Genomic DNA, 25,790 nt, shown 5'->3' on the forward strand with positions numbered 1-25,790 from the left:
GAGAAAGGAAAAGGAGTGGGGTCTTCTCTACCTCAAAAGGTTCACAGGAGCCTCTAAGAAAACAAGGAGGAACAGTGAGGACCGGCAAGGAGAGGAAATGGGGAAGGGGTGGAGGGCGGCTAAGAAAGCTATCAGGCCACGAGCAGAGGAGGAAAGATGGGAGCACAGGTAAAGAGAAGCGGGCTTACTGGGAGAAAAGAGTAATGATGGGGTGTTAGAAGTCCTGGCCTGCAGTACCTCAGAATGGGACTGTATTTGGAGATGGAGATACAGCCTTCGAAGAGGTAAGTAAGTTAAAGAGTGAGGCTGTTAAGATGGGCCCGCAGCCAATCTCACTAGCATCCTTAGAAGAAAAGGAGTTGGGGACACAGAGAGCGAGGCTAGACACAGGCACATGTGTAGGGACAGTGAGGGGAAGCAGCAGTGAGAGGGTGGCTGTCCACAGCCACGTGGAGGCCTCCGAGGAGACCAACCCTGCTGGCACTGTGACACTGGACTTACCACCTCCAGAACTGTGGAAAAGACATGTCTGTTGTTTAGCAAAATACCAGTCTGTAGTACTTCGTTCTGGCAGCCCAAACAGACTAATGTATAGGGTATTAGATCGGGCATAAGTAAAATATAAAGGAACTTAAGTATTGAATAGTGAAGGTGCTATGAGGAGGGGTATATGTGTTTTGTTGTTGTTCATACAGAGCTAGCTCTTACCTGAGGCTTCACAATGCAGCTTCTACTCTAATGTTGCTTCTTAAAAAACCCAAGGCCGGGCACGGTGGCTCACGCCTGTAATCCCAGCACTTTGGGAGGCTGAGGGGGGCAGATCATGAGGTCAGGAGATCGAGACCATCCTGGCCAACATGGCGACACCCCATCTCTACTAAAAATACAAAAATTAGCTGGGCGTGGTGGTGCGTGCCTGTAATCCCAGCTACTCAGGAGGCTGAGGCAGGAGAATCACTTGAACCCGGGAGTTGGAGGTTGCAGTGAGCCGAGATCACTACACTGCACTTCAGCCTGGTGGCAGAGCGGGACTCCGTCTCAAAACAAAAACAAACAAAAACCAAAGGTTCTTTGGACTGGTGGGTATCCCTACCTTATACTATTTCAAAAATAATCATGCACTGGATAATTATCACAACTTTGAAGGCACTCTAAAAATTACGATGGTGGAGCTGAGTCACACCTTTTATTACCGAGAATTCTGCCCAGGCCGTTTGCGGCGTCCCAGGGCACACTTACTTCCAGGCTTTAGGAGTGCGAGTTCAGTGGCTTAAGTGAGGAGTACACGGGACTTGCACATCTGACCTCTCTCAAGGACTAGGCATTGAGCTGGGAGATGCGAATATCAACGTGATCAGAGCTTTGCCTTCAAGGAGCGACACAAAAGGGGGTGGGATAAGTGTGAAGATAGCACCAGAGGAAAGGTATTCAGCAGACTCAGGGGAGGAACAGTCACTCAAACCTTGGAGAGCAGACCTCGCAGAAAGCAGTTGGTTTAGGAAAAAAGAGAAAGAACTTGAACTTTGCATCAGGGAAGAAAAGGGGTCGAATCTAAGCTCTGCCACTTAGCAGCTGTGTGGTCTTGGGTGAGACATTTAGCCTCTCTGAGCCTCAGTTCTCTTATCTGTAAAGTGAGCCTAACATCTGCCTTACCAGGTAGTTGTGAGACTGTCACAGTAACTGGGACAGGGCATGAGCTTGGCATATTTTAACTTCCATCTTGACTTGTACTTAGGAATGAAACGCTAAACAGTTTGAATTTGTACACAAGGAGGAGCCATTAGAAGATTTTAACATGGTTATAGCCATTGCTATATCCAGTCTCATCAATATCTAATCTTCTATATATTGTCAGAGTCAATTCCTTGAATATATATTAACTATATAATAGATATACACACCCATATAAAATGTGTACTGTGTATAAAACAACCATATACATATGTGTGTATCTGAAATCATTGGTTCTTAATTGGATGCAGATATCAGAAATACCTGGGGAGTTTTCTGTGTACGTCTACTTGCTAACCCCCAGGGAATAGATCAGATTCATGGAGGAAGGGGTAGACCTTAAAAAGATCTCCAGCCGGGCATGGTGGCTCACACCTGTAAACCCAGCACTTTGGGAGGCTGAGGCAGGTGGATCACCTGAGATCAGGAGTTCGAGACCAGCCTGGCCAACATGGTGAAACTAAAAATACAAAAATTAGCTGGGCATAGTGGCGTGTGCCTGTAACCCCAGCTACCTGGGAGGCTGAGACAGGAGAACTGCTTGAACTGGGACCTGGGAGGCAGAGGTTGCAGTGAGCCGAGATCCCACCACTGCACTCCAGACTGGGCTATAGAGCGAGACTCCGTCTCAAAAAAAAAAAAGAAAAAAATCTCCAAGGTTATTCTGACATGTCCATCACCTCACTCCCTCCCCTGGTTGATCTAAATATCAGGGGTCACTGAATCAAGGTCTTATGTTTTTTACATGATGGTTGCAGTTATATTTTTAATTGGCTACAATTCTCCAAAAACAATCACCGTTAGTTCAAGTGTTTGGCCAAGGAAAGTGCATTATACACCATGACACATTCCTTCCTGTCATACACTGTATACTACCTATTTTTTTCCCTATGCATATAGAGGTTCATTCTGTTCTGCATCAGTAGGAACCAATACCTGTTTGCCATTGTGAGTTACAGATGACAGAATGGTCCTCAGTGTCTTGAAGCCCATTGCGATATCCAGCAGGTGGGCGGCAAAGAAGAAGTTATTGTAGTGGCCCAGGACTGACATGGTTGTATACCAGGCAAGGTAGAGAAAGGACTGGGAATGGAAGAAAGCAGCTTTTTAAGCATTTTTGCCTCATAATGTGCTTATTAAACCCTTTTCTCTGATTCTGGGGGACAAACTGAGGATAGAGGGGGTTTAGGTGCTGTGAGCTGGCCCAATAACTGCCAAGTGGGCCCCATCTACCTTAAACCATTGTGTAAGTGTTCCCCCAGCACGTAGAAGGCTCTTGGTCTTGGATAAGCCATCCCTGAATCTTTCTGAGCATCCTGCATAGCTTGCTTCTCTGTGGCTTCCCTGCACCTGGGGTACAGCATTTTGTTTCTCCAGGTGCAATACTTACGTTGTCAGTAAAAACAACTCCAAGCTTCCAGATATGATACTTCATGTCTGTGGAGCTCAGCCTAGAGAAGAACACGCTATTGTAAAACTTACAAATGTCAAGAGGTAGTTAAGTGCTTAATAAGGGGGGAAAAGTTAAGTTTTTTCTTCTCTCAGGTTTAATAACCTAAATATGGCTCTCAGCTTTATCAAGTTGTACGTGTTCCCCATGAGACAAGAGAATGGTTGAATCACATAGCCTGAATTTTCTTTTCTTTTTTTTTTTTTTTTTTGAGACGGAGTCTCGCGTTGTCACCCAGGCTGGAGTGTAGCGGTGCGATTTCGGCTCACTGCAACCTCCGCCTCCCGGGTTCAAGCGATTCTCTTGCCTCAGCCTCCCAAGTAGCTGGGACTACAGTTGCCCATCACCACGCCAGGCTAATTTTTTTTTGTATTCTTAGTAAAGACAGGGGTTTCACTAAGTTGGCCAGGCTGGTCTCAAACTCCTGACCTAGTGATCCGCCCACCTCAGCCTCCCAAAATGCTGGGATTACAGGTGTGAGCCGCTGCGCCAGCCCAACCTGAAAATTTTAATTAGACTTTCTCTTTCAGCTCTATAGGGCACGAAAATGTGTTGGTTTTCAAATTTTTAAAGCAGTGCTCTCCCGATTATGTGAGAACCTAGAAGCAACACCTAAGCCAGGCCAGAGCCTGAGAGAACAAAGACATGGTTGTGATTTTTCCCTCAAGCAACTGAAGAGGAATGGAAAAACAAAGGATCTGTTTTAGCTGCTTTGGATTTTAACTCCTAAGTCTTTTGTACCATGACACCAGGGAAGCCGTCTCTGCTTTGGTCTCTTCTACTGGGCTGAAGTCAAGAGCATTTTTGTCCAAACCCAGAAGTTCAGCAATGCGTTCTGCTCCGTAGAGATCTCCATACTTGTTGATCACCTGAAGCAAAGGATGACAGGGTGAGCTCGGGCCACACGCCACCACCAAATATTTTCTAGCTCTAGGCTCTTCAGAGCTTTGCTGCCCTATGGGCAGTCTTCCAAGGAGTAGATTAAGACATAGTTCAAAACGCAGAAAAAAAGAGAAAAGCCAGAGAAAAAAGCAATGAAGACAATTAAATGATAACTGTAAAAAACAACATCTACTATGCAGAAAACCATGAGGATTGTGTTCACTTGTTTAAGGCAGATGAGTGTATGAATGAAGCCAAAAACCTACATATGCTCATATCCAACCCCTTCTGTGACTTACTCTTCTTGAGATATTATCATAAAAGTAGCATCACGTTTACTCATGTTTGTATGTGGGGAACTTAAACATAAACCAGTTTTTTGTGAGCACGGAGCTCACCCCCACTAACAAGGCATACCTTTCTCTTTACAAACTTGTCCCAGTAGTTATTAGGAAAAGATCTGAAAAAGAAAACGAAAAAGGTTGGTTCTTCATTCTTAACATCAAGGAAAACACATCCAGAAACTTTTCAGCGTGAGTGCCTGGATCTGGGATCTTTTTGATTTGTGTCCTGCTCACCAATGAATTCAGGATCTGATTGAAGTTCAGAGTCATCACAGGTCTACTGAGTCCCATCTGGTTTCACTACTTTGTATTGGCTTCTGAAACACTCAGAAGGCCACGGGGCAGTTTCTGCCTCAGAATGATGATTTGGAGCCAAGAACTGTGATGACAGAGACAGATACATGTTTCTAAATCCTTTCCCTAATCCCAGTATAACCAGAAACAAAATGCTACAGAAAACACGGGTATTCCATTCAATGAGTCACGACTTTACGTCAGCTGCTGGGGTAGATAATGGGGATGCGGGATGTGGGATGTGGTGGAAAGTGCAGACAAAGTCCCTAACTTCATGGAGTTTCCAGTCTAGGAATCACCTTTAGTTTATTTACATTGGATTTTTTCAACTGAGGGCTTTTCCACTCTATTTTCTATTTCCACATAATGCCGCAGGGCCTGCTTTCCTCCAGGAGTCGGATCCCTCTCTTTTTTTGGAGGTGGTTCTGTACCATCCCCTAACATCCCCAGAGAGAGGATCTTTCTTCTGTCTGTAGTTTATACCAGCTCCACTGCAAATATTTCTTATTGTTAAAGTTAAGAAAGAACTGTCATCTTCAGGAATGTTGGCAAAAACCATTGCAACTATGTTGTTCCTATCCAGACGGAACTGAATCCTTCCTGTGGGAGCTCCTTGTAAGGCTGGATTGCAGCCTAGGAGCCTCTGGCCTTTGGTGCATGCATTCTCACTGTCGTTTTCCTTTATTTGATTCATTCTTTTTGGTTCTGGAACACAACAGCTCCCTATTCTCCAGAGACCACCCAAGTTGGTGATAAGGAAATGAAGACCTCCCACTATTCACTGACCTCTCAGAAGAATAACCCCAGCAAAAGCCGCCTCTCCCCCAACGGGGTGGCCGTATTTTTTTTCTTTTTTGCTTGTTTTTGGTTTGTTAAAGCAGTTTCTTTGTCTTAAACAATTAAATGCCACTTGAAAGCAAAAACAAATGCTGGTGTTACAGAGTAAACTGCTAATATTTTATCTCTGGGGGATGAAAATAATTATTTTGACTTTCTTCCTTGTACATTGCACTTGATATTTTATGCACTGCATTTAAATGGAAAATAAATAAAAATCAAGCCATGCTCTCTCTGCCACACTGATACCGCCTTTCTCTTAAATCATTTATACAAATGGTCTGTAACATACAACTCAGCCTGGTAGTATTTTGCTCTAAGCACAAGATTCCACAAGTGATACTGAAGGGCCAAGGACCACAGGCTCTGGGCGTGACCCTTTCCCAGATACGGTCTCACCTTCATCTGAGCATTCGGACTTTCTCGTCCCCTGACTAGGTATGTAAACTCCTTGAAGGTAGAAAACAGATTTTTCCTTGTTACTAGTCCTTAAAGTGTGGCATAGAGAACAGACCTTCAGAAGGAAAGCAGATAAATAAAGAGTACATCTATACGCGAATGTTCGGGGAAGAAGTACAAGATGCTCAACCCATTTAGTAATCAGGGAAATGTATAACGAGGTGCCATTATACACCTACTAGATCAGCAAAATTATTGGCCAATAAGTGCCAGCAAAGAAGTAGAGAAGCAGAAACTAATATAGTACTGTTTGGAGTATAAATTGGAACAAACATTTTGCATGTCCTACTATTCGGCAAATTTCTCTCCTGGGTATGTACGCTAGAGAAATTCTTCGACTTGTGTATCAGGTATAAGAATGTTCACTGTAGCACTGTTTATAAAAGCCAGAAACTTTAGAAAACAAGTTGAAATATTTACCATCAGGAAGATAGATAAATGTGATAATATACATGATGGAAAATGCTACAGCTTTGAAAATGAACAAACTATAGCTACATACATCAGCATAGGTGAGTTTCCAAACATAATGCTAAAAAAATTCAAGTGATAGTATAATGTATATATAATTCCATTTATATTAAGGTCAAAATAGTCAAAATATAGGGACAAATACCTAAGTGGGAAAACTATAAAGCAGGAGAATGAATATCACTAATATCACTGATTGCTAATTATTTAAGAATTAATATTACTAACCACTAATGAACATCAAAAATGTAGATAGCTGTGGGTTGGGAAGATATGATCAGGGAGGACAATACAGGGGATTTTTAAGTTCTCAGTAATGCTCTATTTTTTAACCTTTTTGGTTTATAATTATACTATAAAATGTACATACACATTTTGTATGTTCTTATTTATGTGTGCTTAACAAAAGTAAAAATTTTAAAAAGAAAGCTCCCATGACATATAGTTAACTGAAAAAAATCAAGTTACAAAACATGAACGTGTACTATGATGCCATTGTGAAAAAAATTAAACAGTGGTCTACCTAAAATTTAAAAAAATAGCTATTTATTGATGCATTTCCTTCTCATGGACGTTTAAGCCACTCTAAGTAAAAAATATTGGCAAATACCTTTGTTGGGACATTTTAGTGTACTTGTCTCATTATCTCCTTAGGATACATTTCTAGAAATTGAACTGCCTACTTTTTTTTTTTTTTTTTTTTTTTTTTTGAGATGAAGTCTCGCTCTTTCCCCCAGGCTGAAGTGCAGTGGTGTGATCTCAGCCCACTGCAACCTCCACCTCCCAGGTTCAAGTGATTCTGCTTGCCTCAGACTCCCAAGTAGCTGGGATTACAGGCGCCCACCACCACGCCCAGCTGATTTTTTTGTATTTTTAGTAGAGACGGGGTTTCACTGTGTTGGCCAGGCTGGTCTCGAACTCCTGACCTTGTGATCCACCCGCCTCGGCCTCCCAAGGTGCTGGGATTACAGGCTTGAACCACTGCGCCCGGCCGAAATTAAACTGCCTTCTTACTGGGACTTTTAGGCCATATCCCCTTGTATAACAAGACATAAGCATTACTGATGATTGCACAAAGCTTACCAAAGGATTTAATAGTGTCTAAGACTTCTGGAATGTAATGACAAAGCATCAGAAACAGTGCTTTTCCTTGTGCAAGAAGATTGGCAGGGGCCCCACAGGCAGGGACAGACTTAGGATGTAAGGATGTGCCCGTTCACATTTTCCCCCTTCTAAGAGAAGAGCCTTCCTTTTCTGGAGAATATAAAGAAATATGCTTAGCTGGACCTTTGCAGAGCTGCTTCTTAGTTTGCCTGATCATCTTTGGATAGGACACAGTTTTCTTCCCCTGGAGGCAGGGTTGCTGTTTCTTAACATGCCTAGCTTAATTGGCACACCTGAGTTTCAACACAGTCACCTTTGTTTACCTGTTTGACCCTATTTCTTTTCTTTTACCACATTAATTTATCTTGAAAGTATCACTTACTTTGTGAATCAACTGTCATTGGAGCGTGACGTTTGCTAATGGTGATGGCCATTTTTTGGATAGTTAGGGGAAAGGGAATGAGTGACAGCTTAATGCCTACCACGTGCCAGGCACGTGCCAAACATTTGCCACATACATTCATTGATCCTCTGCAGGATGATATTCTCGTCCCTCTATTACGAGGAAACTAAGGCTGAGAAGGCTTGATTACCTTGTGCAAGTTCACAGACCAATAAGCTTCAGAGCCTTGGTGTTGCCTGCCTGTCAATCAGTGCTCTTCCTTCTTCCCACCACAGCGCTGCATGCCTACAAGAAGGAAGGCTTGCCTCCATGGCTCTTCACATCCCTACCAGACAGCTCTATTTACCTGCCCATGTAAGTGCCTCTCAATCTTATGTTAAGAGGAGGTCTCTTACCAAGCAGGCTATTTGGTTAAGACTTCAGGCCGGGCGTGGTGGCTCACGCCTGTAATCCCAGCACTTTGGGAGGCCGAGGTGGGCAGATCACCAGGTCAGGAGATCGAGACCATCCTGGCTAACACGGTGAAACCCCGTCTCTACTGAAAATACAAAAAAACTAGCCGGGCGTGGTGGCGGGCGCCTGTGGTCCCAGCTACTTGGGAGGCTGAGGCAGGCGAATGGCGTGAACCCGGGAGGCAGAGCTTACAGTGAGCTGAGATCGTGCCACTGCACTCCAGCCTGGGTGACAGACGGAGACTCCGTCTCAAGGAAAAAAAAAAAAAAAAAAAAAAAGACGACTTAAGAGATGGCACAGTTATAGCAGTGCTGTGCCATGGAAGGCTGTGGAAAAGCTGAAGCTGATCAACTGGATCTCTAGACTCCTTGGCCACTTAAGCCCTGGAAACACTGTGTGACTCGAAGACGGAAAACTAGTTTAAGCAATATTGTATTGGACTGTCTGGTCTAAATCAAATATATGCTGTACCTTCTGATAATATCTTCTGTCCCTGTTAAACTAATAGAAGTCTATACAAGTATTTGATAGGCAGTAAGTGGCTTTATTGAAGAGGCAAGGGAGAAAAGTCCCAGAAACCAAAAGAAAGTTTGTATTAACCAGTTTTAAGGCCAGGAGGAAAGAGTTACTCTATTTACAGTAGAGACTCCATCTCCTTTTTAGGTTAAGGTAGAGGCACACTCACGGTGTGTTGATCACCAAGCGGTCCCACTGCCCCTTGATGTCATCTTCAGATGGCTGTTCGGTGATATATAGGCCATCGAACTCCAGCTTCCTGGCGATTTCTTTTTCCCTTTTGAATACCACCAAAGGCACCTACGAGTGGGAAGACAATGGTTACTCAGAGCAGGCTTTGTGATTAAAGCACGTGCTCCCAGGTATTTGTCACAAATTAACCTTCCAACTTCAGAGCAGCAATCTCCTTATAGTGGAATTATTAGGGCGCCTAGTTGTGGGATCAAAGCCCAATGAATCTCTTTGGCTAAATACCCCTACCTCTTTAAACCTGATCTAATTTGGGTCGCCCTTTTAAGTTTTCAGTTAGATAGCTAATATTCATACAAACTAGACTCCCTGACCGATGCTAGTGTGCAGGCCATGCCTAGATGAGCCCCGGGGCTGAATGAGTTAGGACTCCTAAGACTCCTCGGCTGGAGGTGAACCAAGATTTAGAAAGGACAGTAAACCATTCTACAGGATGGATGCCACAGGAATGGGATGAAATGTTCCGACTCCCTTCAATGTACAGGGCCATATTCATCTCATGGCTTTGAAGGTGAGTTCATGAAACATGGTTTCATAGTTAGAATGAGAGGATTCAGTCTTTCTGTATTCAGGTTTTCTTCCTGAGATTCTGTCCGTAAAGAGCTCCTTCCAGGTAGTGGCATACTTGTTTCTGACTATCACTCTCCATTCTTTCATAATTGGAACTTTTATTTTAGACTAGATCTAGTGGTATGGCTATAAGGACCTACCGCCAAAGGGGAACCCAGAAAGGGATTGGAAAATAATCCGCTTGCCCCAGCCATCACTAAGTGCACACACACTCCAAGCATGGGACAGTTAATGAGGCCAGAGGATATTGCTGAAATCCTAGGAAATGAGAAGTCACAACTGACACAGCTCTTCCAGCCAGAAAAGCTTAATTCAGACAGAGCTAGGGCGTCTCATCTCGTCATCTCAGCTGAGATGCCACTGGCTACTTGGCGACATCCTTGAAACTTTCATCTCCAAACCCATGATATGCATGCACGCCACATCGCTTTTGTCCAAAACAAAAGAACAAAATTCAGAGAGTGATTTGTAAAGAGTTACCTCTTGCCCTATTTTTCTTTAAAACAATGAAATAACACTGATAAACTGAAAAACTCACGATAGGAAAGTGGCCAAGGCTAGCAGCCACTGCACACTGTGAGGACCTGATGATGACTGTTAGTGCACAGATGATGTGGGAGGTGAGGCAAAGCTCAGCGACCGGCTAATGCCTGCTGTGCTCTGAATGACTCTGAAGAACAGCAGCAATATCAAGTTGCAGAGGGGTGCTCATCTCTGGGATTCCAAACATTCCCCTTCAATCTTCTAGAAGTTTGTATACTCTCGTAAACAGAACTTCCACATTCTTGACTTGCTACATAGTGTTTCTTTTTTGTTTTCTCCAGGTCACAGTATAATCTGTACTCCATCTAATAAGCTGAACTCTAGGATCACAAACTAAGGAGCAGCAGCGAACATGCTTGAGGGTTTACTATGTGTTCTGAGTACATTTACACATACTACCACATTTAATTCCCCCAGCAACTTTAGCAACAATACTCATTATTTTTAAGATCGATTTTTATTTCTCTTTTATTATATAAATTACCAATAAAATCCTGACCTGGGAATCAAAAATTTAATATAACCTCAGTTTAACACCATTAAATAAGCTAACTCACAGAGTAATACTGGAATGTTATCCAAATAATAAAGTAGGCAAATGGCCAATTATTACATTCCCTATTTCAAAAAAGAGGCATTAAGCATTCATGTCGTAAGTTTATTGACAAACATATCTAGTATGTCATATGAGTTAGAGTTTGATCCATTTCCAGAGGCTGCATCTCTTAAAATGCTCTTCATATCTGTTAAATGGGTGAACTGAAACATCCTTATGTTTTAAGCAGTTGGGCTCTTACTAGAAGGAAGGGTGTAGCAAATACAGATCCAAAGTACAAACACATCTTAGCTAGTAATGTCCACTTATTTTTCACTGAAAATGGCAGATTCTTCCCAGGGCCCTCCTCATAGTGGCTCCTACAGACCACAGAGGTTGTGAACCTCCAGACACTCTGGCCCAACATAGCGCTGCTGGAAGCTCTGCGAAAGGCGCAGACCGAGGATGGATGAAATGGCGGCACCTCACCAAGACCTTGTTTTCACGACCTTGTTCCGCCGTGCTCAAGGACCAAAAGGAAAGATGGGAAAATAACAATACTCGTTTTTACGGATGAGAAGATAGAGGCCTGGGAGTTTAAGTGGCAGAGTCGTGAGTTCAACCCAGGCAGCCTGGCTCCAGAATTTGCACTTTCATAGTTGCAATGGAGTCCTTAGTGTGGCCCAGGGCACAAGGTCTCTTCAGCATGGTAGCTGGACTTCCTACATGACACTACAGTTCACTGGGGGAGGAAAGGACCACAATATAGGAAAATATTTCCTGGACTCTTCCCAGTCCAGGAAGAAGATGGCTTGCTGTACTTAAGGAGACTTTCTACTCAAGAGAAGGAAGAAAAAACTGTAATGAGAAAAGCAGTGAGAAAAACACAATTACGATGCAGCAGAACTAGAACTGGACTTGGGACACCAAAAATTGAATGACTGAAGATTGACATAACTGTAGTGGTTACAAATATGGCCCCAAGGAACCATGCCTCCTGGAATTCATGCCTTTGTGTAGCGCCTCTCCCCTCTACCATGCAGCAATGAATCTGGGATGGCCACGTGACTTGCCTTAAACCACAGAATGCAATGGAAATGACACTGTGCCAGTTCTGGGCCTAAGACTCAGGAAGGCTTAGCAGCTTCCACCTCAATGCTCTTTTTGGAAACCCAAGCCATCATGTAAGAAGTCTAACTACCCTACTGGACAGAGCATGTGGAAAGGCCACATGGAGAAGGAGATGCTCTGAATCTACAAGGAGAGAAAGAGGGAGCGAGAGAGAGGCCCAGCTACCCTAGCTGAGCCCATCCTTCCAGTTGTCCCCCCATGGAGCTGCCAGGCATGGGAAGGTGCCCTCTTGGCCATTCCAGCCCAGCTGAGCTCACAAATGGCTGCAAATGTAGCCCCTTTACATACAACAGAGGAACTGCCCAAATGTGCCAGTCATCTCACAGAATCAGAGAGATAAACAGTTGTCATTTTAGACCACTAAGTTTTAGAGTGATTTGTTATGCAGCAACAGATAACTGAAAACTAACGTATCAGTAAGCTTTCTTCTGAGATCTTGGTTACTGCCTAATGAAAAGGTGTTTTTATAAAAATTTCAACATCAATTCAAAGATCAGAAGACTCTCTCGTAACTAGCTCTCATGTGACTTAGCCTGATGACTCTAGTTCTATGAAATTCAAAAAGAGGTACCTGAAATGGGACTCCTAGCGCAAGGCTTCTTGAACTTGAAAGTGCGTACGAATTGCCCAGTGATCATGCTAAGTGGTAGATTCTGAGTTAAAAGACTTGGGGGCTGGGCTCAGTGGCTCACGCCTGTAATCCTAGCACTTTGGGAGGCCGAGGCAGGTGGATTACCTGAGGTCAGGAGTTCAGGACCAGCCTGGCCAACATGGTGAAACCCTGTCTCTACTAAAAAATACAAAAATTAGCTGGGCGTGGTGGCGGGCACCTGTAATCCCAGCTACTTGGGAGGCTGAGACAGGAGAATTGCTTGAACCCGGGAGGCGGAGGTTGCAGTGAGCCGAGATTGTGTCACTGCACTCCAGCCTGGGAGACAAGAGTGAAACTCCATCTCAAAAAAAAAAAAAAAGACCTGGGATGAGGCCTGAGACTCTGCAGGTCTAGGCAGCTCCCAGGTGATGCGCTGCTGCTGCTCCACGGAACTTACAAAGACCTTTACAAATAGCAAAGTCTTAGAGCAAAGGGCTGGCTGGGCTCAAAAAGGACACTTCTTCCTCAAAGAGTGGCCAACAGCTCACCTTCAGGCAGTAGTATCCCACCACGCAGACTAGAGAGATGATGGTGTGGATGACGGCCAGGGCCCGCAGCGTTGGTGCCATATACCCAGTGCTCTCCTGAAGGACAAAGAACACCATCGCTTCTTCCTCTTCCTCGTCATTAAATGAATTCCATAGGTTTGCAACATCCTCTGTCTCTTCTTCTAAAGGTTCTTCAGTGACCTGGCCCAAAACACACACTTACTTATTAAACATCAAAAGAACCTCAGCCATTGGGCGCTCCTCAAATATTTTAGATTGTTAGCATATGCTGTACAAATAGTAGTGACTCAACATTACTTGCTGAATGAATGAGGTTTTTAGGTAACTTATGACTAGGAATCACCCAGTATCTCTAATAATTGCAAACAAACTTTTAAAAAGGAGACAAAAACCTATCTATTTCTTGAAAAGAAAGCAAAAAAATTAAAATTAGGAAACTTTTACTACATACGCTTATAATCCTTATGCCACAGAAGGAAATACTCTGATCATGCTGTGGCCTGAGAGGAGGCTGAGACACACACACACAAGCATGAAGCATGTGTGTGCCCGCTCCCCCACCCACCACTGCCACCCAGCCAGAGACTCAGTATTTTCCATTCTTTCTGAGATGCCATTTACATTCATGGCTTCAGCTGCTATTCTTACACATATGACTCTCAAATCTACATCTTGAAAGCTTTGTCCTGTAGCTCCAACTGCTTGCTGGCTTTCTCTCCTTGGCTGGCTGTCTGAAGTCACCTCAACCTCAACGTGTTGAAAACCAAGCTTTGCCTCTCTTGGCTATAGACTTCCGTTTTTCTTTTATGGGCAACAGAAGGTCATTAGTTTGAGGAGTGGAAAGTTGAAGTGGATAAAACAATGTTTCATACAAATTAGATTGGTGGTTTTAAGTAGAAAGGGAGATAGGCAAGAGATAGAAAAGCCAGTTAAGGACTATGTTGAGAATTCAGGACCCTTCATTAATTCATTGCACTAACAATTATTACATGCCTACAGCATGCAAGACCCACTTGCCAATGTTCAAAACCTTCATTTAACTTGAGCAGTCCCCTCTCTTTCCAAATCCTGTGAATTTTTCCTTTATAACGCTTCTAACAAATAGACTAGCTACAATGCCTCTTGGTTACCTTATTCCTTGAAGAAAGAATGAATTGTGTTTATTATTCATTTTGAAATACCTTGTGGTTCCTAATATAGGGTCTAGCTCATGGTAGATGCTCAGCCAGTATCTGAAGACTAAATTTAAGTAACAACTAAAATAAGCATGAACCATTGAAATAGCCCCCTAACTGGCTCCCTTGTCAGTCGTCTCTCCACTGCTAGAAACCGGATTCCTTTTAGAAGCCAATGTCTTATAAATCTGCTACCTATTAGAATGTTTGCTACAGTTAAGAACACAAGTTCTGTCATGATTCTTTTTCTACACATAGTATACTTAGTATACAGCATATTTAGCAAATAACCCCTGAATGAAGTATCACCTTATAAAAAAGCAGGATGAAGTTGATAGCGAAGGCTACAAACAGAGCGAGGAACCTCAGGTTGTAGAAATTCCTGGCCAGGTAATGCTGCAAAGAAAAGGACAGGCAGAAGTAGAAGAGCTTTGGAAGGAAAAGAGAACTTCCTACTTTTACACAGAAGGTCAATTCTGGTTAGAAGTTCACACATGACTCGTCCTTCTCTTGGATGACCACTCTTCTAGGGCAACCCTGGCATTCTTTTTTTTTTGAGATGGAGTCTCCCTCTGTCCCCCAGGCTGGAGTGCAGTGGCGCAATCTCGGCTCACTGCAAGCTCTGCCTTCCGGGTTCACGCCATTCTCCCGCCTCAGCCTCCCGAGTAGCTGGGACTACAGGCGCCCGCCAACACACCCGGCTAATTTTTTTGTATTTTTACTAGAGACGGGGTTTCACCGTGTTAGCCAGGATGGTCTCGATCTCCTGACCTTGTGATCTGCCCATCTTGGCCTCTCAAAGTGCTGGGATTACAAGCATGAGCCACCCGGCCAACCTTGGCATTCTTAACACAGCCGTGGCATGACTGTGTCATGTCATGAACATGGAACCAAAATGTTGATTTAAAAAAAAGTTGCTTAGAATTGCTATAAGGAATCCTGCTGTGGCTTATTGCTCAGGGAGCCAAAGGCCTAAACACGCCACCAGCAGAGGACTCGAGCCTTGCCTTGAAGTGCTGTGTGTATGCGTATTCGCAGCAAACAGTCTGTTAGGAAATTATAAGTAATCTAGGCTCGCAGAAGACCCTGGCAACTCCCAACCTGGATGTAGCCATTCTGTGGCCTCAGGCAGCAATGTGTCCTCATTCCTTTCCGAGCTACAGTTCCAGGAGCCTCGTCTTCTCCCTTGTTGGAAGCAACATTCCCATTCTCGCTGCCATCTTCCCCAGAAAGATCGGCATCCACAGACTGGAGTGGAAGCTGCCTGGGTAAAGTTCCCAATCTCTCTGCGGGGAGCCCTCACCCATGGTGCTAGGGAAGGTGTGGTCCTGGCCTTCAGCCACTATACCTCAGAGGGCAGTGTATCAGAGAAAGAATATTATAAGCTGTTCTAAGGTTTGATTGCCCATAGAACAGTCAAGGTTTGGAGGACTAGTGTGGGAAGCTAACGTAACAGGAACATTCCTTCTGATTCCCACACGATCAAACCACTTCTGAACTTTTGGACCAGGATCAGCTAAGTCCCCACATAATAGACATAAAGGACTAGGTAGAAAGAGGTGTTCCTGCTCTCCTGGTAAGGAAACAGGTGACAGAGGACACCCTGCTGATAGCAGAGCTGTTGGAGGACTGTGGTTCTTTCCAGGCTCTCCCCCGTTTCTTTTCCTCCAACAGAAAAGGAACAGGGAGACACATGGGAAGAAGAAAGTGTAGGAATGAGAAAGGGAAGGAAGTGTCACTGACCAAACAGTGAAACAAATCAGCGGCACCTCTCTGCCATCTGCCTGGGCCAATGCCTGTACCATGGACAGGGCCAAGGCTGGAGCACTTACCAGTAACTTGGTCTGATAGATGTCCAGCCCTTTAAAGAAATTGGCTGTGAAAGCTTCCGGCTTCTCAACCTTCTGACCACACCGCCGCTTCTTCTTCTTTGTCACTTCTGTCCACAGGCACTCGGCTGGCTCCTCTTCTCTGTCTTTGTCTTCCTTCTCTCCATCTTCCATGCTGCAGAAACGGGAAACTCACTCAGCAGGACAGAAGGGAGGGCGGTCTGGCCCAAAACGGGAGACGAGATTAAAGAGAAATCTGGGTTGAGAGGGGCAGGAGGTAGAATCATTCCTTGAGGGTGGAAACTTCAGGTCTTTATCAACCCACAGGGAGTGGACATGAAATTTATATTTAATGAGTGGCGACCACTTGGATGAACCATGATCTTGGTGTACATCAGCTATATACAAGTTTGTACTCTTCTTCTGAAATTAGACTTAACAATTTTTTTTTCCCCTTCTGAAGTTACCCTTTATTTTCTAAGCAATAGTACCTACTCTTCTAAGCTTCTGGCAAGATTTAATAAGATATTGTATAAAAGACCTGAGCACAAGCCTGACAAATAATAGGTATTTAATAAATATTAGATATCATTGTCGTCAATAAATGAAGTTGTAAAGTCATCTGACCAGAGAGTGAAACTCTGATCTGCTAGTGGGATTATAAACTTAGCAAGATGAATATAATATATTTATTATATAGCTAGGGTAAAAGGAAATATACCCAGGGCTTGCAGAATAATTGCTTGCATTGATAGAAATCAAGTTTTCTATTCACTATAGCAACAGAATATCAGATGCTATCAATAACTATCTTTATTTTCTTTTTTCCTTTTTTTTTGTTTGTTTTTGAGACAGGGTCTTGCTGTGTTGCCCAGCTTGGAGTGCAGTAATGTGATCTTGGTTCACCGCAGCCTCGACCTCTTGGGCTCAAGCAATCCTCCCACCTCAGCCTCCCAAGTAGCTGTGACTACAGGTGCACACCACCATGCCCAGCAATTTTTGTATTTTTTGTAGAGATGGGGTCTCATTATTATGCCTAAGCTAGTCTCGAAGTCCTAGGTTCAAGTGATCCTCCAGCCTCAGCCTCTCAAAGTGCTGGGATTACAGGTGTAAGCCACTCTGCCTGGCCTAAGAACTATCTACCATAGAAGTTAGAGTAGTTGATGCTACCAAGAACTTACTCTGCCTTCTCGGATTCTACTTTTCCTTCTGCTTCATTTGCTGCTTTCATCTCTGCTGCCTAGACAAAAACAACAATCAGTCAAGCTTTCCTCAAAGAAGCGAGGTCATGATGATGAGACATTTTCTTGGCCATTTAATTCTTGGTCACAAATTTCAATGGCTTTTCCTTTTCATGTTTCTGCTTCTCTCAGGATCACCGAACATAAGTGTCCTGCTATATATATCAAGTGACTCTGAAGAGATGCCAAGACAAAGATTTGAAACTTGAAAACTCAACCTCCCTTCTCTTACGTATTCAATTCAAAGAGGAAACTTGTGTTAGGACATTGTGAGAGCCTCATGACAGTGGTTCTACTGATCCATGGGGTCACAAAGAGATGGGACACAGATCAAACCAAGTTTGATCAGCCTGCCTCCATCTGACAGGCTTCTTCTTGCCTTGTCTTTAATCCTCTTGCCAGTATCCCAGTCCCTCTGGCTGAGGACCACTGCAGTTGGAGTAAAATTCAAGCTCCTCAACACAGCCTGTAAGTCTTGCATGATCCTGGTGTTTCTCTTCATCCCCTTCTTGTACCATTTGACTCATGTCCCACACCGAAACACGCAGACTTCCTGGAACATTCCTGATCCTTCCAGGCGTACTTCCAGAGGATACTTAACCATATCCTCTGCCTGGAGTATGCCTGCCCCAGCTTTTCATGTGCCTGCTGCCTGTCAGGACTTGACTCACATGACACCTTTTCCGACGCCTCCTCTACCTGTTTCTGATGGGCCTATATTAGCTGTGTAACTCATTGCATGTTCACGTGTTCTAACACGCAGCACAAATAATAATTATCTTATTTGTTGTCTTCTCCCACTAGAAGTTAAGATTCATGAAAGCAAAATTGTTGTTTCTGCTTTAAACCTATGTATTCTCCTATCCTAGAATACACGCTGGCACATAGCAGTCCTGGAATGGGACCCTGTTATGTATCAAACTGTGTTCTAGGTTTACGGGGCTACATCAGGGAGCAGAACAGAATAATATTGTAGGAATGCTGATTCTGATGTTTTCTTCCCTGAATCTTCAAACCAGCATTCTCTCCTACGGAGAACTATAGTACCTGACATTTCTCCTTCCTAGCATTCTTTATACTTGTCTTGACTTGTCCAATGCCTTTATTCGCCACTAAACTGTACGGACAGTGTGTTTCTTATTGACCACCATATTCCCAGGGCCTAAAACAGTGACAAATGCACATTAACTTTTCAACAGATAAGAATGGAATGAATGAGTGAATGAATGTTTTTGGGCTTGGATCTTTTCACACTTCTCTACTCTCTCTGATGCTAGAATGACACTGTGAATTGGATACTACGATAGAGGCGAACACCCAGAACCTTCCATGGTCAAGGGGCTCTGAATTCCTGCTGTCTTGTTAACTTAATCTTGTTGACTGACATGACGTACTAACCGAATAGTGAGTGTATCACAAGGATAAAAATGTCCCAAGCATGATCCAACTCATTGAGAGGCCAAATCATAAGAGATCATTTGACCTTTTATGACACTGAGAAAGCACGGTCTCAAAAGGAAGGTCTCCTTTTATGTTATTCTTCATTTTCTATGCTTTCAGTTCACTGAATACATCTGCACAGCATGAGAACTAACCTTCTAATAAAAGTCTGATGAGGCAAAGTGTTACAGGCCATCACGTTTGAATTCTACAATGTAAACTAGAAGACCAACCAATGATTAGACACTGAGATAACCATCTAAGACCAACCAGTGATTAGACACTGAGATAACCATCTAAGTCTTGATTTCTGCAGACATGTCAGAGGTGGAATTATAAGATCAGCATAATCACACCACAACCACTGTCTAATAGAGTGTTGGCTCCTGGGGAAATGGTGTCAGGACTGATTACCAGATATGGTGACAAGTCTTATGCTGGGGATAAAGGCAGATGAAAGAAACAGATGACACTTACCTGAGCTTTCCTCTTCTTCTGTACAGTACTCTCTAACGTAGGGGGTTCATCCTTGCCAATAATTTCTGAGAGGTCACCCAAACCCACTTCAGGCCCATGCTTTAAGCTGCCCTCTTTCTTTGGGTGGAGTCCAAAGAGGTCTGACATGATATCTGTATCTCCCTTCTCCCCCTTTATGAAGTGTACTAGTTCAGTGGTGATACCTGGCTCCATCACCTCTGCCCTCTCAGCCTCCATAGTGTCATCATGGATACCAAATTGGGTTGGGTCAGGCATGTCACCCAGGATCTTGGTCACTCTGATGTTCTTTGCCCCTTCTACCAGGCCCCCTCCAAACACTGTGCTCCAGAGGATCTGAAAGATTCCTCCCAGGATGGTGAAGAGCATCTGGAATAGCCCCAGGAACAGCATCCAGAAAAAGGAGCAGAGCACCTTCACCAGCTCCTTCGCAGTCATCTTTTTCACGTTCCTGTACTGCTTCCTGAGGTTCTTCAGGGTTGCTCTCTTCAGAACGTCGGCGACATTCCTCTTCACAGAGGCACAGGCCATTGCAAATGCAGAGGCCGGCTCGAAAGACCCGTCTTCCTCCTCTTCACCCGCAATTTCTAACACGTAAGAAGAATCTTCATCTTCTTCCTCCTCTTCTGGCCTGTCTGCTGAATCGGATTCAGAGATCTGAGATGCTAGCTGCATTTCAAAGATGGTGTCCTCACAGAAGTTCACAAACAGCTCCATCTTTTCCTGCTCCCCACCTTCGTTGACAACATCAAAAATGAACTGTCGCTTAGATTCCTTCACCTGGGGCTTCTCCCACTGAGTGCGGCTGGACTCACTGATTTCAAAATAAACACGCTCAATTTTCTTGGCCCCACCCATGATCTCGATGCGTCCTAGGTAGGGTTCGAAGTAATTTAGCACACTTTCTGCTGGGTCCAACAGACACTTCAGGCGGGAATCGTTTGGCATGTGTTCAGAAAGATTTGTCAATAACACAGCCACATTAAACCCTATGTCCTTGGCCGGCTCATGGAACCGGTCTACAAAATCAATGTAATTAAACATGTCATTCTCATCAGCTTCTGCACACGAAAGGAGAAAGTCAATCTCTGACTGCGTGTACTGCTTTTGCCCTTCCATGGCCTTCTGGAATTCTCTTTTGGAGATAATTCCTTTACCATCTGGATCGTATTCTTTGAAGGTGTCTGAGCTGGTTAAGTCTTTAAGTTTCAAGAACATGTCAAAGAATTTCAAGATCATTTCTACATTGGTAGATGATTCTACCAGTGTGTCAACCATCTGCTTGCCAATGGTGCCATTTACCACATTCCCTGTGAGGCAGGTTCAAAAAGACATACAAATATATAAATAAACCCAAGCCATCATGTAAATTGTCAGGTAGCTAGTTTTAGAAGACTTTTGTGCCAAATTAGTCAGCTCTTCTCTGACCGTGATGATGTAGGAGGGAGCAGCAAGCCATAAAGACTACACCACTAGGAGCCAAGGGGGAAAGAGACAAAGGGAAGAAGGAGGTGGCCACACCACTGCCTTTGACATGGCTTGGGGCCTGGGAAGTGGTTTCATTATCAGATTATCGGGGACACATAGGGATACATGGTGTCCCTCTGATCCCCTTAGACCTAGGAGGGTGCCCAACTAGATGGCTGGCATACACACTGGCAGCCAGATGTGTTGAAAAGCAATGGGGAGAGGGAGAGGATAGGGAAGAGCAAAGCTTGGAGGTTTTCCCCAGTTCATTCTGGCTTTCCTACTGATAGAAAATCAACTGATTTCAGGCTTCGTCCATCAGGCCAGGTGCCCCTCATTTTATGTTTTGTTTCTGAAAATTTGGCTTTCTGACCAATGTCATATGGCATCAGTGACCTGCCAGAAGGATAATCTGCAGGATCAGTAAGGTTAGTGCTCAGACCAATGACAGTTGTGTGAAGGCCTAGTTATACCAAACAGCCCAACCTTCCAGGAGGGACAGAAGCATCACCACCATGTCCTGAAGGAGATCCAAGAGTTCCTTCAGCAGCTCGATCTGACTGGAATCCTAGAACAGAAACAGGAGATACCCCTGAGCTATCTGATCCCTCGGTAAAGTACAGGGCAGTGAGCAAGAAGAGCCTGCTCTGGAAAGGTTAGGTGCAGGCTGCATCAGTGTCAGGAAAGAGCTTCCTTCTCATTCTCAATGAGGATGCCTTATCGTCCACTGTTTGCAGCACCGGGAGACTCACTGTAGCAGAACTCATCCAACAAAGCTCCTTTACATTTTTCCTTTTATTAGTACAGTGTGGCAGATATACCAAGTGTTGTCCAAAACTACTGAACAACCCAATGCACCAAAGAGCCTTCAGGTATCTCTGGTAGCTTATGCTGTCATTTTCTACACTGGAGAACTACCAGTGAGCTTTATGGGAACACTGGACATCTGGTAAAGGTGTCAAGGTTATAATCACCAAGTGGGTTCTCCTTTCTTTCCGGATTAATTTAGAGTCTCCTAATTCTAGGTGGTGGTGATCTGGGTGCCACTTGTCCCTTTAATGGAATAAAATGGAGGCTATTCCTCTGGATGGTTTTGATACTAGTCTGTTTGGTTTTAATTTCAGCAATGCAGGAAGAGCATTGCTAAGCTAACTCCATACTTTTATACCCTACGTCACAGTAGAAAACAATTCTTGGAAGATCTGAGGTGGGCAATCTGGAGATTCAATTAAAAATGTATTCTGAGTCACATACCTTTTACAGACCCCCACTCAAAAAAAAAAAAGAAAAAACAAAACAAAAAAACAAAAAAACAAAAACCAAAACAAAAAGAAAGAAAAAGAAAAGAAAAAAGGAAAAAAATAAAAACCCAAAAACCAAACACCCAACCATAACTCTTTGCCTAGCCCTTCAACTTTCAAAGGAATCTCCATCACCTATGGTGTGTACCACAGCTATGTACAAAATATCACAGAAGTGTAGGATATCAGAGCTGGGAAGAAACCTCAGAGATCACTTATTCTAACTTTGAATATTTTAGAGATGATGAAACCAAAACCAGAAAGGGAAAGTGGCTTTCCAAAAGTCACTGGTGAGGAGGTGGCAGGGCCAGGGCTCTCGTCTCGAGACTCTGCACCACACTGCCCAGCTGACGCAGGAATGGACATCGTACTGTCAAATTGGCAGCCCTCCCAGGAACTCTCTCCTCCCATAAGGCCAGAGTCAAAAGGGGAAAAATGAAAGGTTAAATAGCACATTCCAGAAGAGAGGAGGCAGATGTGACAGCCTTGAAAATTTCAGATACACATGATTTAAGTTAAAGCTGCAAATGTTACTCTAATCAGCCTCAAATACCTCCTGAAGGCCTCCCTCAGGTGTTGCCATGGAGAGAGGCAATAAACTGCTACATATGCTACATTTATTTGTTCATAATAAATGCTCTGAGCGGTTCTGATTCATCTTGCCAGAGAGATGGGGAGTGAGAAGGAGATGCAGAGACAGGGAGGGAGGGAGGAAGGAAGCAGGGGTGAGAGAGAAGAGGGATGTGGATTACAGAGACATGCAACATGGGACAGATGGACGGATGGGGCTGGTAGGGAGTGTTTATAAGTTGACAACACAGTGACAAGGAAGCAGAAAGGATTAGCACCATAGAAAGCAAATGTTGAGGCAATAATAAAAAGGGTAGGTTGGTGAGACACAAAGAAGGAAGCTGCATTCATGCCAAAGCCTGTCTGGGACCCCCCCGGAGGCATCCGTTTCTGTCTCCCATTTTGGCCTTCAGTTTAAAAAACTGAGACCTAATATGCATGACCTGTCCAGCCTTTGATCAAGCAGCCACATCACAATGGGAACACCAAGGAGTGAGGACCAACGTAGCATTTCACAACAATGACACGTGCAGGGAATGGGCCACAGTACCTGAGACAGTTTCATCTGCATATTAGCAAAGACATGGAGGAAGCCAACCACGGCGTCCCACAGCCTGCTGTGAGCCAGGCTCTGCTGATTACCAATGCAAGGGCCCTGTGGAGAAGAGGACATTCTTATGTCACTTCAGCATCACAAGTTGCGCCGAAACCTGTCTAGCAAGGGCATCTGATACCTACTTATATGAGCAGACAGACTTTCCAAAAGTCAAGTATTTCACAGCTCGGTATTTTCCCAAGATACTACTTTTTTCTTTTCCTGATTATAGGATACCATATCTAGGAAAAACCACTAGGGATTTCACAGTCCAGCGATTTTCAGAGACTTTCTTTTAGCCTCAGAATGAGTTCTTAAAATGAAAGCTTACACTGGAGAACAATATTTAAAACAGGGAAATGCTGTGGTTGACACAGGGCTGAAGGGCACGCTCCCCACCCTCACCTTGGCCTCAGAGGCCTTTGGAGGAACTCAAGGGTGCTGTGAAGCACAGTGTGAAAACCAGGCCCTCATCTGCCTATTGTTTCCAGGCAAAGTTACACATGCTGATAACCACACAGCTATCTAATTAAGTAAAAAAAAAAAAAAAAATCTGTGTAATAATCTAAGCATTCAACCACTTCTAGGATTTTCTTATTAACCTAAACTTCAGATATAATAGCATCTCTAACAAACTTTTCTGAAAGTCAAATGTAGAGGAATAACTTAGTTTGCATTTTCCATGTTAATAATCTCACTCTGTGTGTGTGTGTGTGTGTGTGTGTGTGTGTGTGTAAGACAGTCTCTCTCTGTCACCCAGGCTGGAGTGCAGTGGCATGATCTCAGCTCACTGCAACCTCTGCCCACTGGGTTCAAATGATTCTTGTGACTCAGCCTCCCAAGTAGCTGAGATTACAGGCATGTGCCACCATGCCTGGCTGATTGTTTTGTATTTTTAATAGAGACAGGGTTTTGTCATGTTGGCCAGGTTGGTCTCAAGTGATCCACCTGCCTTAGCCTCCCAAAGTGCTGGGATTACAGGCATGAGCCACAGTGCGTGGTCAATAATCTCACTGTTTTTGAAGATCATTATTGAGCCAACATTTCTTATTTTTTCTTTACAGTCTATTTTTTTCTAACCTTTAACCAATCTCCGAATTAGTAAGAAAGTTCTAAAAGGAACACATATATTACCCTAATTTCTAGAAAAGTCTTGGCAGGATTCCCAAGGTTGAAAAGGTGAGCAGGAGAAATACTGCCTGCATTCCCAAACCACATAAGTTTGTTAAAAATCACTGTTTATGTACATTCAGTGTCTGATCCCTAGAAACTTTTAGATTCTTTTTGGAACAAACCTGGTTGCTGAAAGAAACACAGCCATGAAAATTGAGCTTCTCCTTTACTTTTGGGTTCGTGCTCCATGGGAACTTCTGAAGATGAGGATGGATTTTGCAGAGATCAAACCAGATGCTTATCAAATATATTCAATGATCTCCTTAGGTACACTGCATTTTGTGAAACTTCAGTAACTTGTTTTTAGGTTTATCTCTTTATGTCCTTATAATGCTTGAGTGACAAGGATATATCTCCCCTCAAAATCCTCCCTTTCAAGTTGACAGTCTTAGTTTTGTGTTTCTTTTAATGAGTAAATATGATCTGACGGTGCCAGCTGGCTCATCACATGGATCTTTATTTGATGAGAATTTAATATTTTTCATAGAACAAGTTTTGGCTCAGTCACATCACCAGTAAAAAAAAGAGTCATTAAAAACTCTTGGACTCTTGGAATAAAAATGTTCTTTGGGAAGGAAATGAAGGTGTACGGGAAAAGGTAAAAAACATGCTCCATGTCTTTCCTTACCTATGTCTTCTGTTTCAGCAAGATGGATATAATTGCTGACATTATTTCTTATAAAACCACGCATAATCCTATCTCTAACTTTTCCAAATCACTGACACAGAATGTACTTCCTTCTCTGCATCCATCCATAGCCTACATGGTACTCTGGAGACTTGGAGCCCTTCGGCTTTTTTTTTTTTTTTGAGACAGAGTTTCACTCTTGTGGTCCAGGCTGGAGTGCAACAGCACCATCTCAGCTCACTGCAACCTCTGCCTCCTGGGTTCAAGTGATTGTCCTGCCTTAGCCTCTTGAGTAGCTGGGATTATAGGCACCCACCACCATGCCCAGCTAATTTGTATTTTTAGTAGAGATGGGGTTTCACCATGTTGGCCAGGCTGGTCTCGAACTCCTGACCTCAGGTGATCCACCCACCTTGACCTCCCAAAGTGCTGGGATTACAGACCCCAGTGAGCCACCACACCTGGGCCCCTAGGCTCTTAATTAAGGCTTCCTTTCCTCCAAACTCATACATACGTGTTTTTTTTTTTTTTTTTTTGACGGAGTCTTGCTCTGTCACCCATGCTGGAGTGCAGTGGCACAATCTTGGCTCACTGCAAGCTCCGCCTCCGGGGTTCAAGCAATTCTCCCTGCCTCAGCTTCCCAAGTAGCTGGGATTACAGGCACCCACCACCACACCCAGCTAATTTTTGTATTTTTTAGTAGAGATGGGGTTTCACCATGTTGACCAGGCTGGTCTTGAACT

The 25,790-nt window shown here is 43.8% G+C and overlaps 1 protein-coding gene across 1 annotated transcript in view; it reads right to left on the bottom strand.

Annotated features, from left to right (window-relative positions):
* RYR3 (ryanodine receptor 3) overlaps nucleotides 1–25,790 on the bottom strand; it is a 400,958-nt gene that overhangs the window by 7,995 nt on the left and 367,173 nt on the right. Inside the window, exons 86-97 of the mRNA XM_011932727.1 lie at nucleotides 23,202–23,306; nucleotides 21,267–21,348; nucleotides 19,296–20,623; nucleotides 17,319–17,377; nucleotides 16,141–16,312; nucleotides 14,618–14,704; nucleotides 13,113–13,313; nucleotides 9,114–9,244; nucleotides 4,481–4,523; nucleotides 3,923–4,050; nucleotides 3,122–3,182; nucleotides 2,668–2,814 (exon numbers count right to left, since the gene is read on the bottom strand). Coding sequence (XP_011788117.1) covers nucleotides 2,668–2,814; nucleotides 3,122–3,182; nucleotides 3,923–4,050; nucleotides 4,481–4,523; nucleotides 9,114–9,244; nucleotides 13,113–13,313; nucleotides 14,618–14,704; nucleotides 16,141–16,312; nucleotides 17,319–17,377; nucleotides 19,296–20,623; nucleotides 21,267–21,348; nucleotides 23,202–23,306 — 2,544 coding nt within the window. The remainder of the gene's footprint in view (nucleotides 1–2,667; nucleotides 2,815–3,121; nucleotides 3,183–3,922; nucleotides 4,051–4,480; nucleotides 4,524–9,113; nucleotides 9,245–13,112; nucleotides 13,314–14,617; nucleotides 14,705–16,140; nucleotides 16,313–17,318; nucleotides 17,378–19,295; nucleotides 20,624–21,266; nucleotides 21,349–23,201; nucleotides 23,307–25,790) is intronic.

This window comes from Colobus angolensis, unplaced genomic scaffold (assembly GCF_000951035.1).
Source record: "Colobus angolensis palliatus isolate OR3802 unplaced genomic scaffold, Cang.pa_1.0 Scaffold97, whole genome shotgun sequence".
NCBI lineage: Eukaryota > Metazoa > Chordata > Mammalia > Primates > Cercopithecidae > Colobus > Colobus angolensis.